The 16,408-nt window shown below is 34.0% G+C and overlaps 2 protein-coding genes across 3 annotated transcripts; one reads left to right on the forward strand and one right to left on the reverse strand.

Moving 5' to 3' along the window:
* Positions 1-861: 861 nt before the first annotated feature.
* LOC136234850 (calcium-dependent protein kinase 29) lies at positions 862-6,246 on the forward strand. Its single transcript, XM_066024337.1, has 8 exons — positions 862-1,688; positions 4,533-4,676; positions 4,909-5,061; positions 5,128-5,243; positions 5,338-5,505; positions 5,582-5,709; positions 5,779-5,878; positions 6,025-6,246. Exons 1-8 carry the CDS (start codon positions 1,031-1,033, stop codon positions 6,088-6,090), a joined length of 1,533 nt encoding a protein of 510 aa, XP_065880409.1. The 5' UTR covers positions 862-1,030; the 3' UTR covers positions 6,091-6,246.
* Positions 6,247-6,909: 663 nt separating this feature from the next.
* On the reverse strand, positions 6,910-16,206 carry LOC136234852 (probable nucleoredoxin 2). 2 transcript variants are annotated; one of them, XM_066024340.1, is made up of 3 exons: positions 15,943-16,206; positions 11,671-12,156; positions 6,910-7,673 (listed from the first exon to the last, which is right to left on the reverse strand). In XM_066024340.1, exons 1-3 carry the CDS (start codon positions 16,066-16,068, stop codon positions 7,062-7,064), a joined length of 1,224 nt encoding a protein of 407 aa, XP_065880412.1. In that variant the 5' UTR covers positions 16,069-16,206; the 3' UTR covers positions 6,910-7,061. The 2 variants fall into 2 exon arrangements, with proteins under 2 accessions (XP_065880412.1, XP_065880411.1); XM_066024339.1 differs by having other exon boundaries at positions 11,671-12,159; positions 15,943-16,203.
* Positions 16,207-16,408: the final 202 nt, after the last annotated feature.

Consider the following 16,408-nt stretch of genomic DNA (forward strand, 5'->3'; position numbering starts at 1 on the left):
TTTCGAATGAATCGCTCAAATCTTCATCCCATCTCCAAGCTGTCCTTCATGGATTTCACAATGTGTGTGACTAATATGACATGTCGTGTAAAAGATGCACGAAACTTCCAAAGGGTATAGCAAACCAGCCACACAACGTGTGGAAAGATCACACGTCGTGCGGCCCTTTCTCTGTCATTTTCCTCTCCCTTTTAGTCACTCACATAACGTTTTGAATAGGTGACACGTCTTGTGAGCACTGTTCCAGGCATTCCTCGGAGTCCTTAAGTCGATGCCCGCATCAGTCGGTGGCAGACGTTTGGCAAAAGAAGAGAAACCACTGATCCTGGTATGAACCCCACATGAGTATTTAGATACGAACTGAAAACAACACATGAAACAAAGGAAGTTGAGATCGAATTGCAGCACAATGCAGACATTGCAAAAGTAAGATTCCGTTCTCAGCCATATGTCAAAAACCAAAGGAATGTCAGATTAAGAGAAAAAATGAAAGAGAAATGAAGCTCTTTAATTAATTAATACATAGTCCTTTTTAGGGATACTACAAAATCAACATTCACGCATCAATAACAAGGGAAACTTTTAGGGTACTTCTTAAATAATACTCCCTACAAATTAATTCATGACACATGTAATTATATATTTTCTTTCCACCAATCATACCCATATAATGGTAGAGCCTCGAAGGCGATGTCCTCTTCGTCTAGGTGAATTTAGACAATGTAATTCCAAATACTTAATTTGAAAAATCTCCTCCTTGAATACCTTTTCCCCCTCTTTAATCTTTATTTCTTATTATTATAAAAATCCAAAAAACACAACAAAACAAAACAAGCAAAAAAGCAAAAGCTTTAAGTCATAGAAAAGAAAAGAAATGATACTCACCACCCTCCAATCACCTCAAGCAAAGCATTTTCCTTTTCCGACACTTCTTTAACCTTAATTTCACTTAATAAATTCTTCCTCTTCTTCTTACATAACTTACAAATCTCATCTCCTGGCTCCAAAGTTCTTCCTTTTCTTCCCCAAAATGGGACTCTGTTTCACCAGACAACGTTCCCACGATATTCCCATCTCTTACTCATCGGACTCCCCTCCCCGTCCGCCCAAAAAACGCTACAATCCACCACCACCACCACCTCCGCCGCCGCCGCCGCCTCCCACAATTGCTCCGAACATGGGTCCGATTCTCGGCAAACCTTACGTCGACATAACCTCAATTTACGATCTCGACAAAGAGCTCGGGAGAGGCCAATTTGGGATCACTTACCTCTGCACGGAGAAGACGACGGGGCTAAAATACGCCTGCAAGTCGATTTCGCGGCGTAAGTTAGTGAACGACAAGGACATTGAGGATGTTAGAAGGGAGATTTTGATATTACAGCATTTAACTGGACAGCCGAACATTGTGGAGTTTAAGGGTGCTTATGAGGATAAACAGAATCTTCATTTGGTAATGGAGCTTTGCTCCGGCGGGGAGCTATTTGATCGGATAATTGCTAAAGGAAGCTATACGGAGCGGGAAGCGGCGAGTATTATGAGGCAGATAGTGAATGTGGTTCATGTTTGTCATTTTATGGGGGTTATGCATCGGGATTTGAAGCCGGAAAATTTCTTGCTGGTGAGTAAAGCTGAGGAATCTCCGTTGAAAGCTACTGATTTTGGACTCTCTGTTTTCATTGAAGAAGGTTAGTTACAATGTACAATTTTCTCATTTCTACACTTGCTTTTTCCAAACTGTACCGGTCTTTGACATTTTATAGGCCCGGCGAAATTAGGTATTTAGAAATTTGAAACCATTTTAAACTTAAAATATCATATTGGTCCACTTTTAAAAAAAAACTACATAATATAACTACATTTATAAAAAAAACATAATATATTTTTAATAAAATTCAAAATTTTATACCCTTTTAACTTTGAACCCTAGACGGCTGCACTCTAAACCTATATCCAAGGCCGACCCTGTTTCCAAATTCCAATTGCTTATTTTGCATACAAATTTATTTTTGTTTAGCATCAAACAATATTGATACCGTCACTTATTCAAAATATTGATTTTACTTCCAACATATTATTTCGGTGATATTTGTCTTTTTAAACTATTAAAAACAATCGTACCAATCAATTAAGATTGGCTTGAAACTAGATATTTTTCATATTATATCAACAAATAAGAGTGTCACCGGTTTAAAATTGATAAACTTAGATTTTTAATAGGTACAAGTATATGTTAGTAGTGTCTAGTAACAAAAACTAACAAAATTTAGGTATATAATTATATGGGATAAATCCAAGCATGTTATTTTTGGAAAGTAACAAATAGAAGCTCTTAATGGCATAGTCGCTCTTGGTCTATGAGTTCTCGTGTCAGCTGTGATTGAATCCGCTCTACCATTCCATTTTCAAGATCAATTCTACTTATAATTAAAAAAAAAATTGAATAAATTGGTTTGATAAGTCTATCGTATTGGACTTTACAAATAAATTTATTGATAAATTAGAGTTGTTTCGTATATCTTAGAAGGTTGTTTACAATTGTGGTAGTAACGTAGTAAATATTTTGGATATTTTTTTTTGTGATAAATTTGCAGGTGACAACTTAATTGTTTATATTTTGAAAGGTTTTTTTGTAATTATATTATTAATATAGTAAACATTTTAAAGATAACTTATATTTAGGATATCTTTTGGTAAACAAAGAAGGCTAAGCCCTAAAAAAAAAAAAAAAAAAACTAAGAAAACCCTATTCTTCTAGTAGACTGGCCAAGACGGTCTCCTCAAGAATAGTCTGGAGGCCTACAGGTGGCACATCACACTCGTGATAACCCAATAAACATCGTCCTACGAAATTTGCTATCCAGTCAGCAACCTGATTATCTTTACGATAAATATGAACTAATTTCTCTGCCTGATAACCTTACATTTCATGATAAACCAGGCCTCAATATAGCGGACTTCCACATTTTCCTCCCGTGCTTTTATGACATCCTAAGAGTCTACTTCGAGCACAACCCGTCGATACCCGTTGGATATTTAGAATATCTAGTGTCACAGTTTAATTAGTCGAATAACTACAAACTAAATTTTCAATCAAATAAATCTAAAATTGATTTTCTTGTTAAACTGATTTTGTTTGTTAAAATTTTATAATTTTATATGTTGAAGGTATTAATTGAGGCCAATTTTGAGTGAAAGGTTTAAGTGTATGGGTAGAAAAAGATGAGCAGATGCCATGATGGGTCAACGGGACCAAGTCAAGGACGTCAACCCTTTTGAATTATAGAGAGAAAATAAAAACATTATGACACCCTGATTAGACGATGCACTGAAAAACACTATAACTCTTTTTTTAACCCAAAAAACAAGTTATAATTGACAAGCAAACCATCGTTCAAGTCCACCCTATTACAATAGAATAGAATACACCCAAAGTGCATTGTTGTAACTTAACTAAATATAAATTGAATATAAATAGATATACTCGTTTTTGGATCAATACCGAAATTAGTTAAACTGCAAAAACAATAATACAAATACATAAATTAGATCAATAACAACATTTTATACGAAATCAAAAAAAAATAAAATATACATCTTTATTGTCTTTAAGAACACAATTCTTCAAGATAGTGGAATGATAAGTGAATAATTTAAATGTATATAGGAGAGTGAAGAGTGAAGAGTGAAAATGAATAAAATGAAGTGTATATATAAATTGAGTTTGAAAAGGGGTTTATTTTAATGATTTTCGGAATTGAATGGGCAAAACATCATTTTGCCCCTTCAATTACATTCACGGACTCTGCTTCCTCCAAGGGAGGAAGCAGAGTTGGTGTGCGAATCTCACTAAAATGAGATTCGCATGCCTTCTGTCATCGGTAATTCATTCACCGGTGTCACGAAACCGGTTAATGAATTTCCATATTTGCTTTTCACAGACATGGCAGTGGCCCTGGTAAATGGATTACTGGAATCTTCACAAATTATAAAACCGGTGAATGGATTACCAGTTTCAACTAACCCGAGTTAAAAAAAACAAACATTACAGTATGCGTTATTTGTATGTGAGTAAATAATGCTAAAAATATCATTATTGTGAGGAAAACAATGAGGGTTAAAAGGATTGTTGTTAGACTATATTTTAAAAATATATTATTTTTTATACCTAAGAGACCATATACTCAGCTTAAAGAAACAGCAGGACTAGTCTATTTAGGCTCTTGAAATCTAGAAGCGGGTTCGACTTTCTGCGATGTGGCCCCTGGGTGCTCTTTTTTGCCGCCTAGGCGGCTGTTTATGCAGCGGTGGAAAACAAAAAACGTTTTTTCTTGTAATTCACTTTTCGGATATTAATATAATAATTTACTTATTACCAAATAAAAAAATATAAATCTGATTAATCTTCGACACCGTGCGTTCCCAGCTTACCCCAATTCCATTTTTAAACTTGTATATTTGACATGGTTCAGACTAATCTGAACCTGTTTATATCATGAAATTGATTTAACTAAAAACTCTGTGTTGTGCAGGAAAAGTGTATAAAGATATAGTTGGAAGTCCATACTATGTTGCACCAGAGGTATTAAATCGAAGCTACGGGAAGGAGATAGATATATGGAGCGCTGGAATCATGTTATACATTCTTTTAAGTGGAGTTCCTCCTTTCTGGGGAGGTATATATATTCACTTAATTACTTAACAAAAACCATATTTTTATTCGGTGCAGTGACAGATTCAAAATTCACTTTCTCCTCTGATTTATGGATATTAAATTGATATTTTCGATCGTTCTTACATACAAAAAAAATGAAAAATTCTTACACAAGCTCTCCCAAGCTCTCCCAAGCCTCCATTAGATCCGTCCCTGATTTAGTGTTTGTCTAATATAAATTCATTATGATACAGAGAATGAGAAGGGAATATTTGATGCAATTCTAAAAGGGCATCTGGACTTACAAAGCTTACCATGGCCTAACATTTCATCTTCCGCAAAGGACCTTGTCAGAAGAATGTTAGCCAGAGACCCTAAGAAACGCATCACTGCTGCTCAGGCACTGGGTAAACACTGCCTTAACTTAACTTAACTTGGTATCAATTATTGATTAACACGGAGCTATTTGTCAGAACATCCGTGGCTGAAAGTGGACGGCGAGGCTTCAGATAAGCCTATAGACAGTGCTGTTTTGATTAGAATGAAGCAGTTTCGAGCAATGAATAAGCTCAAGAAGCTTGCACTTAAGGTACGACACTAGTGGAAAAAAGACCATTTGCAGCGGCCATTTAGAGTTATTTGCGTGGGTCATGCTGAACTTAATTGTGATTAATGAATTGAAGGTAATAGCAGAAAACCTCTCCTCGGAAGAAATAAAGGGGTTAAAACAGATGTTTAAGAATATAGACACAGATGGAAGTGGCACTATCACATATGAAGAACTAAAAGCTGGATTAGGAAGGCTGGGATCTAAGCTTACTGAAGCTGAAATTAAGCAATTAATGGATGCTGTAAGATATTCCTTTCGTCTTTAATTTACATGGTTATTATGACACGATAACTTGTTTTGACACGGGTAACTATTAGGCTGATGTGGACAAGAATGGGACAATTGATTATGTAGAATTCATAACAGCAACAATGCATCGGCATAAACTTGACAAGGAAGAACATTTGTACGAAGCATTCCAATACTTTGACAAGGATAACAGTGGGTTAGTATTACATTCCATTACATTACAGATTATCAGAATTATTATTATTCTGATTTGATAAACAAACAGGTTTATAACAAGAGAAGAACTAAGACAAGCCATGTCTCAATATGGAATGGGAGATGATGCCACAATAGATGAAATTATCGATGATGTTGATACCGATAAAGTAATTTCTTTTTTCCTTTTACAACTTCTATATTGGTCCGAGACTAACTGATCCTGAGGTGTTAATATCTGAATGGTTCGTGGCGGTTTTAGAAATTGTCCTTCCTATCTGATGTGATTAATGAGTTGGATTATTATGTGATTCAGGATGGAAGAATCAACTATGAGGAGTTTTCAAACATGATGCGGAAAGGATCACCGGACAATGAGTAGCAACAGAGCTAAGAGCTAATTTATTTGCATATAACATGTACAAAAATCAAATAAAAAACTGGTGCTAATTGCTAATCGCCAGGTTGTTCATCTAGATTAGCAAATCCCACTTGTGATCTTCCATTGTCCATAATAATAATAAGTTTTTCTTGCTTAGCTTTTATATGTCACATCCTGATCGTCGAGAATCACCTTTCAGATGAATCATTACATCCTCATTGTACTTACATATATAAATCTTTAACCAACTCAACCATTTTAATATATTGAAATGATACTACATACAGTAAATATAAACCAATATTAAATAGAACTAGTGGCTGAAGGCTTAGTGACCAGAGACTCTCGCCCTCCAGGCTGACTCAGCCCCTAGCTTTGAACAAGATATCTCTATATAAATCATATATGACATGCGTCTGTTAACCAGGAATAATAAAAAAACCAACTGCAAACTAAGGTTAGATTAGATTTACTGTATACGGGAAATACATCAATATATACGAGGTTTGATGAAGCATTAGAGACTCAAACATTAGGCCACCCTTCGCAGTCACTATAGACTGCGCGACCTTGATAAAGACCAAGGACAACAAGGACTTTTCTTGTCCCTAGAAACATGTCTATAAATAAGGGGTTTAACTCTCACAATAAAGGATCCAATTTTCTCTCTCTACTCATTATCCCTCTATTTTATTACTATTTTCTTCATATCACATGATGTTAAGCATTAGAGTGTATTCCAAAAACGACTCCCTACGCAAATACAGTAAGCAAGTCCAAGAAACCATCCGGATCTCAACTTCTCATCAAGGTTTAGAATTATAAAAGCTTAATTAGCCAACTTTAACATTAAAGTTAACTATTTTGTTAACTTGGGGTCAATATATACATTAAAGACATAATATGAAATTGAAAGATCCCAAACTTAATCAACAAATATCACAAATGTCAGCAGATGTTTTTCCCCCCCTTTATGATTGAGCCATTGAGGCAGGAAGGTTCACAGCTTTAACACACTTAGGATGAATCTCATAGCCACAATCAAGACATTGATAAGCCCAACTAAACCCTTGTTCATCACAATCACAACATATATAAAACCCTCCTCCATTCCCCTCCGATACCAAATTCAACTCATGTCTATGCCCTTCATGATACTCAGAACTTGGCAACTTCTTAGCTTCTTCATCCATAGTTTTCTCAAGCAAGTTCACTCTTTCTTCAGTGAATGGATATGCATTTTCTTGATACAAATTTACCAAATTTCTCCCATTTTTTGTGATTGTTTTTCCATCAGGGCCTAAGATTATCAAGCAAGGAATACCTTTGACATCAAAGTGCTTAGCTAAGGTTTTGATTGTTGTGTCTTGGTGAGGTAAAGTCAGCCAGGGCATGGTGTTGAAGTAGGACTCGAATTCTTCCTCGTCCCTGTCGGTTGAGACGTAGATAATTTCGAAATCTTGGTTTTGTTTGATTTTGTGGTAGATTGAGATTAGCTTTGAAGTGAACTTTACGCCTGGGAGACACCATTGGGCTGAAAAGAACAGTCCAACTGTTTTTCCTACCAGTGATTCAACTGGGATCTGCAAATCAAATTTTCAAATTTAAACATGAACAACACGCCAATAATTTAAATGTAAGTCCACATATAAATTCAGAGTGTCAGATAGCTTAAATTTACAAATTTGGTTATGCAATTATGTATTATGCCAAGAAATTAAGTCTCCAACTAACTTTGTTATTTGTTGTGAACTACACACGAATTAAAATTATAATTACTCATTTAACATAGGCATTAATTTGATGTACATGAGCATACCTCTAATTTGCCAACAACATAAAATGAAGCGAAAGATAGTGGCAAATCTTTTACAACCTCTTCTCGTATCAAGCCGACCGTAGGAGAGCGTGCACCTTGATTTCATTGCTTCTTTGCCGCGGGTTTGAAGATTACGACTCTATTTTGGTAGATTTTTAAAGTATGGGACTTTCATTCCGATGGCCAAGTACTCCTTTACCGAAACAACATCGTGGGGAGCTTTTAGTCAGAACTATTTAGACTGCTCGGATCTAACCTGAACATGTCTACTAGCTATCACCCCCAAACTGACGGTCGAACAGAAAGATTCAATAGCATGTTAGAATAGTACTTTTCGGCATTTTGTGTATGCCAGCCAGAGAAACTGGATCTCCTTTTAAATATGGCTCAATTTTGTTTTAATAGCAAAAAAGCTTGGCCATTAACAACCCCCTTTGAAATTGTTACCGGTCAACAGCCGTTAGTGCCCGTTCGATTGATATGTCATACACAAGAAAGAATTCCAAGGCATTCCTCTTCATGGAGGAGTGAAAACAGAATGAAGAGATTGCTAAAGCTCGCTTAGAGAAAGCGTCCAACAGAATGAAGAAATGGGCGGATTCGAGTCGCCCACAGGAGTTCCAAGTCGGTGACCAAGTGATGGTCAAATTGCTCCTAGAGTAACTTGGCTTCCTTCACAGCCGAGATAGAAGATTGGTGAAGAAATATGAACATCCACTTCCAATCATAAAGAAAGTAGGTCCAATATCCTAAAAACTGAACTTACCCAGTTGGATATCAATACGTCCCGTCTTCCATGTGAGAAACTTGAAGTCGTACCATCCAGATAGAATAAACAATCGTTGGAACAGGACTACCAGGACATGAAGAAATCAATTGGGAGAAGGAATCATACCTCCAACCCTTCAAGCAGCAGATTGAAGACATCATCAAGACAAATTCGACGGGGACGTCGACCCTCCAAGTGAGGTAGTGTAATGGGGGAAATTTGTGTACTATTTTCAAACTGTTTAATGGGGGAGAGTGAATATATGTAATAGGGGAGAGTGATGATGTAAAGTGGAGAAGAATAACAGGATAGTGACGAATGAAACATTATAACGTCTACTGCCCATGTGTCTCGAGTTGGTGTAAGAAATACTATATGAGGAGTGACTAGTTTTTCCGAAACTTCTCACTAGGATTCCTTAGTTATTTCCATCTTTAGTAGTTCCCCCTATTATTACGGGTAGGGGCATTGATGGTGTATTAATGGTGTCCCTATATTAATAAAATGATTCATGCATTATTCATATCTCGTGTCCCTTTCTGTATTGTTGTTGCTTATTGATATATGTGATTAATGTTAATTGTCTGTATGTTATTAATATGAATCTTTGCTCTTTATTTAGCTTGGCTTATGACTTGTCCCTAATTCATAAGTGTCTCTTGCATATATTGTGAGATACAATTCTTGACGATCTTATCTCTACATGGAAAAGTAACTGCCCCCGTGACACGCTATACCTCATTTACAACCTAATCCACGTCAAAAAAGATAGATACCCCTCTAATATTGTTGATACAACCCATAACATATGGGCCCTTGGACACTACAGGCCCAATATGGCCAAACTTTGCAATCTAACCGGAAAATCAATAGTAATTGTGTTCAACTTCGATAATCTTCAATTATCAACAGAGCTTATAGGGAGACCCAGACCATACTCATGACAGTATTGTCGACCAGAATATCCCCAATTAGGTTGTCGTGTCAGCATCTGGAGTTGAGTAGAAGATAACAATACTGGTTAATCATTAAAAACATGATTAAAAACATGATGAGGTTGTTGAATCTTATCTGACACATCAGATGCTGATATGAGAAATTAAATTAGTGGACACAACACAACATGGATGTGGTGTTGATAGGACAAATGTCGAAGATAGAACACGTTTAGATGACAAAACCAGGAAGAATATATATGGTCCCAAGACTCAGAAAACATCTAGCTAGTTATGGGTAGATAGATATCAAGACAACTATTATCTTCTGAAAGCAGTATATATAGTGGAATATATATGTGTCTCATCAATTTTCCATCCTAAAATCCATGAGTGAGGTGATATTTTTCGTTATTTTATGGACCTTAATATGTGAAGTGAAGAAAAAAACATCTAAGAGACATTAACTTATTCTTTTCATATCTGATGTGGCTATAAAGAAATGTTAAGAAATCTATTAGGATAAGGTTAAAAAAAACTATTAATATCGATAGCCAAAAGCAATTTTACTTTTTAATATTGTAAATGATATAATTGAAGAGCTGGTTTTAATAAGGATGGCCAATTTCAGACGTAATTAAGAAAATACAAATATTATATTCATGTGCTCCGATTGGTTGCATATAAATTGGTTTACAAAAAGAATATTTTATGTTTTTGTACTTTTAAAATAAATGTTTTGATCAAATACCTAAAAACTTAATGAAATATTTAAATTTTATTTTTTTTTATTGTTCAGCGTGTACAAAAACATATGATATAAAAAAATCATATCCATATCCATGCATATATTTTTAATTTATTACTAATGAATAATAACATACGTTACACGCCAGATTATTAGAAAAAAGGTTTCATTAATGATATCTCAAATGACCGCCAACTTTAGGTCCTTATTATACCATTATAATCTACAAACCATTAATATAAGAGGTATTTTTGTACCTTATTCAAACCTTATTTCGAATGTTAAAAAATATAATATGAACACAGATAAAATAAGTAATATTTTTTAACTCGTACTGATAGATTTGGCAAACAATTACTTATGACATATAAATAATAAATGATTATGAATCTGATTTTCTAAAATTGGAATGATCAATGATATAAAGATGTTTACTAACATACGGGCTTATTTTAATGTTGACCACTCCAAATGACCAATGATTTAAATGATAATCTAAATGGCACAAAATTCTAGCATTAAAGTTCTTTAGAACTATGAAACCACTTTTTTAATTTTACAAATCACAATTTTTGGATATTATGCTCCTTAAACGACATTTTCTCTCTCTTAATCAAACAATGTCTAAATAACTTCAAAACCAAAAAATTTAACAATTAAAGTTGCTCCTAATATCATTTTTATCAGTTCTATAATAAGAGGTTACTTGTTATTGGAGTGACCATATCGATCAACGTTTAAAAAAAAAGGTCATTATATTAGTAAAATATAAAAATTAAGGTTGTAACGGATCTAAATAGGGTGGGTGAGGGCTTCAGCACCCATGGGCCACCAGAAAACTCCATTATAAATGTTTGTATAAACTTTATTTTTTAGGATAAAAGCACCCAAAGAAAATTCAATTTAGCTAGTACATATAGACATTGAAGTACCCCTTATTTATGAATCCGTGTCACTAAATTCAGGGGCCAAGATGAAAATGATAAAATATGTGAAAGTTGCTAAATTTTAAACTTAATTGTAATTAATCTGTTATTTAGAATGGTCCGAAGTTCTACTATACTTCTCAAATAATGCATCCGACCAATTAAAAGAAGAATGCATATCATTTCATACAAAATAATTAATGTTAAGAAATAACTATGTACAAGTGACATCAATTAATTGGTAGGATGTACAAATGACATCAATTAATTAGTCGGATGTATTGTTTCGAAATTATAATAGAATTTCCCCAAATGAGATAAAATTTAAAGCAGGTAAAGGCAGGGGCTTTAAATTCGTCGGTAAATTCGTCAGTAAAATTTACCTGTGTAGAAGCAGGATGAGCAAGAAGATAGTCCCTATCAAAATTGGTGAGTAAATTCATCAAAGTCTGAGTCTCATACTTCTCCTTAATTTGCAATTCCAATTCATCCAATCTCTCTCTAGTAAACGGAAAAGCTTCCTCTCCGAATCGGTACAAAAGTTCAACACCATCATGCAATGTTGACTCATCTTTCTTATATTCAGGTTGCAGAATGACCAAACAAGGAATACCTTCAATGTTGAATCTACGGTCCAACGCTTTTTTCGTCGCTAAATCGGAAAATGGAATCGAAAGCCATGGCATTGAAGCTCGATAAGTATTGAATGCATCTAAGTTCTCGTCTGATGACACGAAAACAACTTCGAAATTAGTCTTCACTTGCTCGTATGTTTCAACGAGGATCTCGTTGAACTCCTTGCACGGTGAGTACCAATTTGCCGAGAAGTATATTCCGAGGACTTTGTCTTCTATTTCTGATATCTTCACCTGCTAGAATAACATATATAGTCCACATAAATTAATAATTAATTATTAAACTCCGTACACACAACAGAACGTTATTTCTAAAATATAACCATCATAGAATAGTCATCAAATGAAAACAGACACGTACATGAAATGCGAAAGTGCTACTAAAGAGAAGTGTCCATTTAAAAACTATGAGATAAGACATCTCTCCTGTGTGAGCAATTTTGTTGTTACTTTATAAATTTTGGTTGTAAACAACCATTACGTAAGTTATTACTAAATTTTGTTTGTTACTGTGTACTTGTTAACAAGTCTTTCTCTCTCCATTTCTTAAATAATTTATTTCTCTTTGGTAATAGATGGGTAGCACGCAGTGGTGAAAATATGATTGATCGGCTGGGACGGCCGATTTTAAATGTGCACGCGTTAAAAAAAAATTGTTAAATCGAACTTGTTCAAATTTTTTCAATCTATATGTGGTATATCTGAATGGTCAAGAATCAATTTTTAAGTACCAATATAAAACTTCTCAACATTGAATTAGATTGTGTTTAAAATTCTTAACAAATAAAAAATATTGCATCTAATAAAAAAAATTGGATTTAGGCCAACAAAATTTAGAATTTTTTTGACAAGCCCAAAAAAATTGGATTTAAGGAGAACCTAACAGGTCAAAATTAGAATTTAGGAATGACCTAACTTTTGGCTTTTCTTGAATCAATTTTGGGGCTACTAATTTAGCACCCCATCAAAATTTCTTGGAAAGGGGGAACGGAATTACATCAGATTGCATATATTAAATACAACCTCAATGAATTAATTTTATATTAATCATATAACAATTTCTAATTTATCAAATACTCAATTAAAGAACAAATACAAATTTACTAAATAACCAATAAAAGATTAATCAAATCACCAATTTAGCACCTTATAACGTCAAATTTTGTGGAAACAGGAAAAGCCGGGACTACCCCTGAGTATAATTCGAAGCCTAGGCCCTCTCGGACCCCTCCCTGTATCTGCCCCTGCCCTCGTAGCATACAGGTGTGAGACGTCCACACCACACGGAGATACCCCTTTGCTCCTGCCTCCACCTATGTACTTAGGTAAAAGTTGCATTTTGTGCGTTCGGTTATCTAGCCAAAATTATTCTAATAAATTGTTTTATCCACTTTTTATATTATGTATATTTACCCTTCCAAAAAAAATATTAAAGGTAATTTAGAGTTTGGTTCTGTTTTACAATAGTTGTTAGCTGTTAACAGATCAAATTAGCTGTTAGCTGTTTACTTTTTTAGTTAACTGATTCAACTATCTGATTTGACTAATGGATTGTGTAAACTTAGCTGATTGCTAATAGTTGTTTGTGTAAAATGACACATAAGGACATTGTAAACTCTTTATTTAGAATTAAAGGGTAGTAATTAGGGGTAAAAATATCCTTCAAAAGAGATGGAGCAATAGCTAATTGAAAAGACTCCTAAAATGAGTGTTTCAAAATTAGCTTTTTGAACTCAATAAGCTCTTTCAAACCTCATCTCACCAAACACTACAATTAGAAGTTTGACTAGTCAAAACCTCTAATTTTACCTTAAAAAACTCGTTACCAAACAGGGCCTTTATCCTATAGTTGTACACATCAACGTTATTGAATTAAAAGCTCAAACCTATGAAGCACCGACTCGGATGCTGACATAGGTGTGGACACAGAAAACGATATTTTTAGAAAATATGAGACATGAGTGCGGTGGAACACGGTAAATTTTATGTAATTAATTATATATACATTAGATATAAAATTATAAAAAAAAAAACTCGTTAAATCATAAATAAATCATTCTCTAATCCATAAAAAAAACATCATATAAGATAAGTCATTAATTCATCACAAAAACAATATCTACTACTTCAAATCAAATTAAACCAAAGTACTTAATTTTCAATTTCTTCATCTACAAACACCATCGATTCCATTTGTTGGAGAATCGTATGAGATGAAAATGACAAGAAACAATAAGAAGAAAGAAGATGAAATTCTTAAGAATCGCAGCAGATGAAATCGTAAGAGAATTGCGAATCACAAAAGAAATAGAAAGAAAAGAAAGAAGCGCTAAACGCAATATAGCAGGTGAAAAATTAATGTATTTTAGGATTTTTTTTGTTAAATTTTGTAATTAATATTTTAAAAGATTTTTTAAAAATACCCTAAATTTTTACACATTTTCACCATTAGCCGTGTCCCATCCATGTCCCGTTGTGTCACTGCCGAGTCCCATCCGAATCCCATGTTTCTACCGTGTCCCCACCAAGTCTCCGAATCCGGCAAGTCTGACACAGCCACGACGACCTAGAGAAGAGTGTGCTTCATAGGCTCAAACTTATGTTTAATGTACAATCATAAATTTTATATTAAGTATTTTTTTTTTCGGCTGTCCATTCCATTTGTACCATTATAAAGTATGGTAGTCAGACTCGGACCGGAACAGACCAAATCTTAAATGAGCTTGTCCAAGTTCTACCTAGAAAACAGCGAGCTTGGGCGGACCAGTTGTTTGGTGAACAGGTCCAGGATAGAAGATGGACCATCTGTGTTTTACATGTGTAGGAAATGTATGTAAGGGGACAATAATTAGGTAGCCAGTCTTTTGACAAATGTCCGCACGACCGGCCACGTATAGTTTAGGGACAGATGTTGTGGGAACCCATTCTGATTAATACTCATTTGTCCTGTGTAATTAATTACTGGTAATTAATTAGGTCCATATGCTTAACAAAACGACATCTGTTTCTCCCACTTAACGAGACTAAAAAACAACATTTTTAAGACTACATGTATTTTCTTTCGGGATTACCCCAAAATATACGCCATTAAATAGTAGGAATAGTACCAATGTCTACATTATTAGTTGTGATAAATAATTTTGATTTATAATTAAATTAAAACTTAGTTATAGACCAAATAATCATATAATTAACACTAATAGAGATTATTTACTATCACTTCTCCTCCATGAAAAAATTTAAAATCAGTACTTTTTAAAAAATATATAGGTAAAATAGTTGTTTCTATGGTTTTTAGGATATAAATAAAATATATACATATATTTTAGGTGGATCCTCTGCTAATTAATTTTTTTTTATTTTTATGTACACTAAGACTGAGATTCCAATTCGAGATCTAATTCAGCCGACTTAAGATCTGTGTTGTGTTGCAATATGACAAGATGAAAAGTCTAAGGAAAAATAAGAAGAAATATTTCATGTTATTAAAATCTAAGCCATTTCTAGTTCTAACTTGTGAATCGCACAAACATAAAAAGGGAGAATTTTCTACCATACTTCTAGATTATAAAATAATATATAAATTTTTTATTTATTATACTCTAAAAAACTATAATAACAATTTCTTTAACCTTTCATTTTCATTTTATTAAGGGCTGCACACACTGAGAATATCATAAAATTTCTTAAACAAAATATAGTTTTATGGTATGCTAATTACTAAAATAATAATAATAATTCATTCACGGGTATAAAATGTCCAAAAAAAAAAAAAAACAATTAACCTAAAATATTAAGGTGATAGGTAAGATTAAGAATAATATTTATTATTATTATTACTATACACTTACACTATCAAGGAATCAATTAAACTCAAAATGATAAGATCCAAAAATTCTATGATTTATTGTTATCTCTTACATAAAAGATAGATAACATAACAGTATTATATATGACAAGATAATTAACGTTATCTGAAGAGAACATAGTGATATGAATAAAGAAGGAGAAAAAGAAAACCTGAGTTCCATGGGAAGAAAGAAGAAAGTCACGGTCGTTAGAAGCCAGAAGAGAGAAGAATCTTGAGCTTGGTTCAGACACAATCATCAGCTTCCTCCTTCTGTCTTCTTCTTCCTCAACCTCCATGAAAATAAAAAACAGCAACCTTAAAAGAAGTAATACTACTAAATATGAGCTTTCTCTTCTTACAAATGTTTATATGATGCTTACTGCCATCATTACATTGTCCATCACACCATCACTATATCTCCACGTAGCACTAACTCCCCTCTTTTCTTTTTATTTTCTTCACTCTATAATTGCTAAGCTGTCTGCGCCCCCACGATAACACAATGCAGATCAGGCCTTGTCCCTTGGATTTCTTAGCTGATTTAGATGAAGTGCCACGTTTACGGTGATGGGAGTGGGAAGTACTTTTAGTAATTCTGGCAGGGTGTGAGTTGGACTGGGAATTGATGGCCAAACA

Source organism: Euphorbia lathyris, chromosome 7 (assembly GCF_963576675.1).
Source record: "Euphorbia lathyris chromosome 7, ddEupLath1.1, whole genome shotgun sequence".
NCBI lineage: Eukaryota > Viridiplantae > Streptophyta > Magnoliopsida > Malpighiales > Euphorbiaceae > Euphorbia > Euphorbia lathyris.

Bases quoted from the DNA above. Each gene is read 5' to 3' on its own strand.
- LOC136234850 (XM_066024337.1), top strand. From the start codon at position 1,031: ATGGGACTCTGTTTCACCAGACAACGTTCCCACGATATTCCCATCTCT. The intron at 4,677-4,908 runs GTATATATATTC...ATTATGATACAG, and splicing joins AGTTCCTCCTTTCTGGGGAG to AGAATGAGAAGGGAATATTT. The intron at 5,879-6,024 runs GTAATTTCTTTT...TATGTGATTCAG, and splicing joins ATGATGTTGATACCGATAAA to GATGGAAGAATCAACTATGA.
- LOC136234852 (XM_066024339.1), bottom strand. From the start codon at position 16,068: ATGGAGGTTGAGGAAGAAGAAGACAGAAGGAGGAAGCTGATGATTGTG. The intron at 12,160-15,942 runs GTTTTCTTTTTC...ATGTTATTCTAG, and splicing joins TTTCTTCCCATGGAACTCAG to CAGGTGAAGATATCAGAAAT. The intron at 7,674-11,670 runs GTAAATTTTACT...TTTGATTTGCAG, and splicing joins CTCATCCTGCTTCTACACAG to ATCCCAGTTGAATCACTGGT.